Source organism: Vitis riparia, chromosome 4 (assembly GCF_004353265.1).
Source record: "Vitis riparia cultivar Riparia Gloire de Montpellier isolate 1030 chromosome 4, EGFV_Vit.rip_1.0, whole genome shotgun sequence".
NCBI lineage: Eukaryota > Viridiplantae > Streptophyta > Magnoliopsida > Vitales > Vitaceae > Vitis > Vitis riparia.
In genome coordinates, this window is record NC_048434.1 from 17,532,766 (window position 1) to 17,535,315 (window position 2,550).

At 39.5% G+C, this 2,550-nt stretch overlaps 1 protein-coding gene across 1 annotated transcript; it reads left to right on the forward strand.

Annotated features, from left to right (window-relative positions):
• Positions 1-384: 384 nt before the first annotated feature.
• On the forward strand, positions 385-1,167 carry LOC117913288 (F-box protein DOR-like). Its single transcript, XM_034828236.1, has 2 exons — positions 385-713; positions 768-1,167. The coding sequence occupies exons 1-2, from the start codon at positions 385-387 to the stop codon at positions 1,165-1,167; spliced, it is 729 nt and encodes a 242-aa protein (XP_034684127.1).
• Positions 1,168-2,550: the final 1,383 nt, after the last annotated feature.

Below are 2,550 nucleotides of genomic sequence, written 5' to 3' on the forward strand. Positions count from 1 at the left end.
GCAGCAGCAGAGTAAAGATGAACGGCGAAGTTCCAATTACCATTCCCCTGGATTTGATTATCAAAATTCTCACTAGACTTCCCGTCAAATCTCTCATCCGATTCCGATGTATCTCGAAGCTATGGCGTTCTATGATCTCTGATCCATCCTTCATTGATTTGCACCGAACTCTACTCCACCACTCACCCCGGTGGCCACGACCTCCTCCTCTCCTTCCCGGAGTATGTTCCGGCCGGTGCGCCCAACACTATACTGGTCTCAATTTATCCCGAAGAGCAGTAGAAGCAACAGCATAATCGATCATTATCATTCAATCAACACCTTTTCAGTCTTGCGTATGCGATACAGTGTGTAAATGGATTAATATGCTTGATAAATAGCGAGATGGTTCGAGTTTGCAATGCGAGCAGCAGAGAGACCATCACCCTCCCCCAATCCAAGTACAATCGTTTCCAAAACTCATCTTTCCATCTGGGTTTTGACCCTTGCGCCAACACCCACAAAATCTTCAAAACAAGGATTCAAATCTATGCCGAAGTGAAGCCAAACAGGAATTGCCAGATCCTGACCTTGGGCTCCCAACAATGGAGGGACGTCATCTATGATCATTCCACTTATCGGTTCTCCGAAAAAGGGTATTGCATGGGTGGAAGCTTGTACTGGCGTAGGGGGAAGAAGATCAATCTGGTGGCTTTCGGTGTGGGAAGCGAGAGGTTTTGATTTGTTCCGTCGCTACGCCATGATCTCTTCCTCTTCGACCAGTGTAGCGCGCAGGAGAAATTCGGTGAGCGTCTGGCCTGGATGGATTTCAACGGCCTGCTGGAGGGAAAGGGTGACAGCTTGAGCATATGGGTATTGGAAGACGATGAAAATGGGGTTTGGAGCAGGGAGATGAGGATTGTGTTTCCCTCTGAGTGGAATACTTTCAAACAGATGGTGTCCCAGTTTCATTCCATGGATTTGAAGGCAACCCATGACGGGGAGTTGGCGCTGATTCCAGACCTGCCCTCGGATTTTGAGTTCTATGTGTTGGACTATGATTTTGAGAGAAAGAGTTTGAAGGTGAGATCATTTTCATCTTCTGGGTTGATGAAGTGTTTTGCCTCTACCAAATCTCTTGCGTCATTCAGGACTTCAAATTTACAGACTTTAGATTATTATAGTTAATATTTAGTATTTAATACGAGAAAATTTCCAGGGTATCAATTCATGCCTAAAGAACTTACAATCTCGATTGAAAATTGTGGTAATTGTTGTGGTAGCGAAAACTTTAATGATGTAAATAATATTAGCTTAGTATAAGAATACACAGATAAAGCAATTAATATTTAACATAGCGAGATTTGACCCAAAAGACTATGTTTTAAAAAAAAAATCCATAAAGTACCCCCATTTCTAAAATAATGCCCAATCTAATGTGTCTACGCCACGTAGATTGCCTCGTCATAAAACCGTAGTTGATAACTACGGTTTTATTTTTTAAAAACAATCAAAATCATAGTCACCAACCACAGTTTTAACTTTAAGTTTAAAACCGTAGTTAGTGACTACGGCTTTGACCATTTTTAAAAACAGTCAAAGTCGTAGTCACCAACTACGGCTTTAACTTTCCTTTACCTTTTCCCCCTTTCCCAATTAGGTTTATTCATTTTCCCAGTTACCTTTCTTCCTTCCCAGTTACCTTTCTTCCCTTTAGGGTTTCGTCTCTTTAGGGTTTCATCCTTCTTGTTGCATCCTTGGCTCAAATTCAAAGTTTGGAAGTCATTGGTCAGGTAAGATTTATGAGTTTTTTAGTTTATCGTAAATTTTAATTTTTTTTGTAAATCCGTTTGGTTTTCACGTTATTGTTGTTGTTATAGATGTGTTTGGGTTCTATTTGGTAAAGATGTGTTTGATATATATATATATTTTTTTTATTGTGAGCTTATCAAAAAGAAAAAAGGGTTTTTTTGTAAGAAAAATGATATGGAATGGGGGCCAACATGGATTTTTTTTTCTTTTTTGTTAAAGATACCAAAAATGGAGGAGACCACTGTAAAAAACTCCAGAAATGAACGATAGGAGCGGTGATTTTTGTTATAGGAATAGAAAAAATAGGAGTACTCCACTTTTCAAGGGTTAGATTTATCTTAAGCTATGAGATTTCTTATTCCTCACAATTGGGCATCCTTGTGAACCTAGTGATGAAAAGGATTTCTGTGAAGACTTGAATTTTGGAAGACTCTTTTTCTTGCACTGGGTCCTTAGAACCTGACACCCCAATCCAACAACATGAGCTTCAAAGTAAAGTAACCACGTAAAGAATCGAACAGAAATTAAGTAGTTATAGGACTTCCCACAGATGAGTTAATCGTATTGCAAGGCTAGACCTTTCCAGGTGGTTCAATACCCTAAAAATTTCATGAGTAATGAATGGGCTCAAAATCGATGAGACAAACTGGAAGTCTACAATATAACTATCAAACATCAAACTCAAAAAAGAATCCAGCCATTTACAGGGAAGAATAAAGAGTATGAGAGGGGACAAAATAGAGCAAATGTAATGCGAGC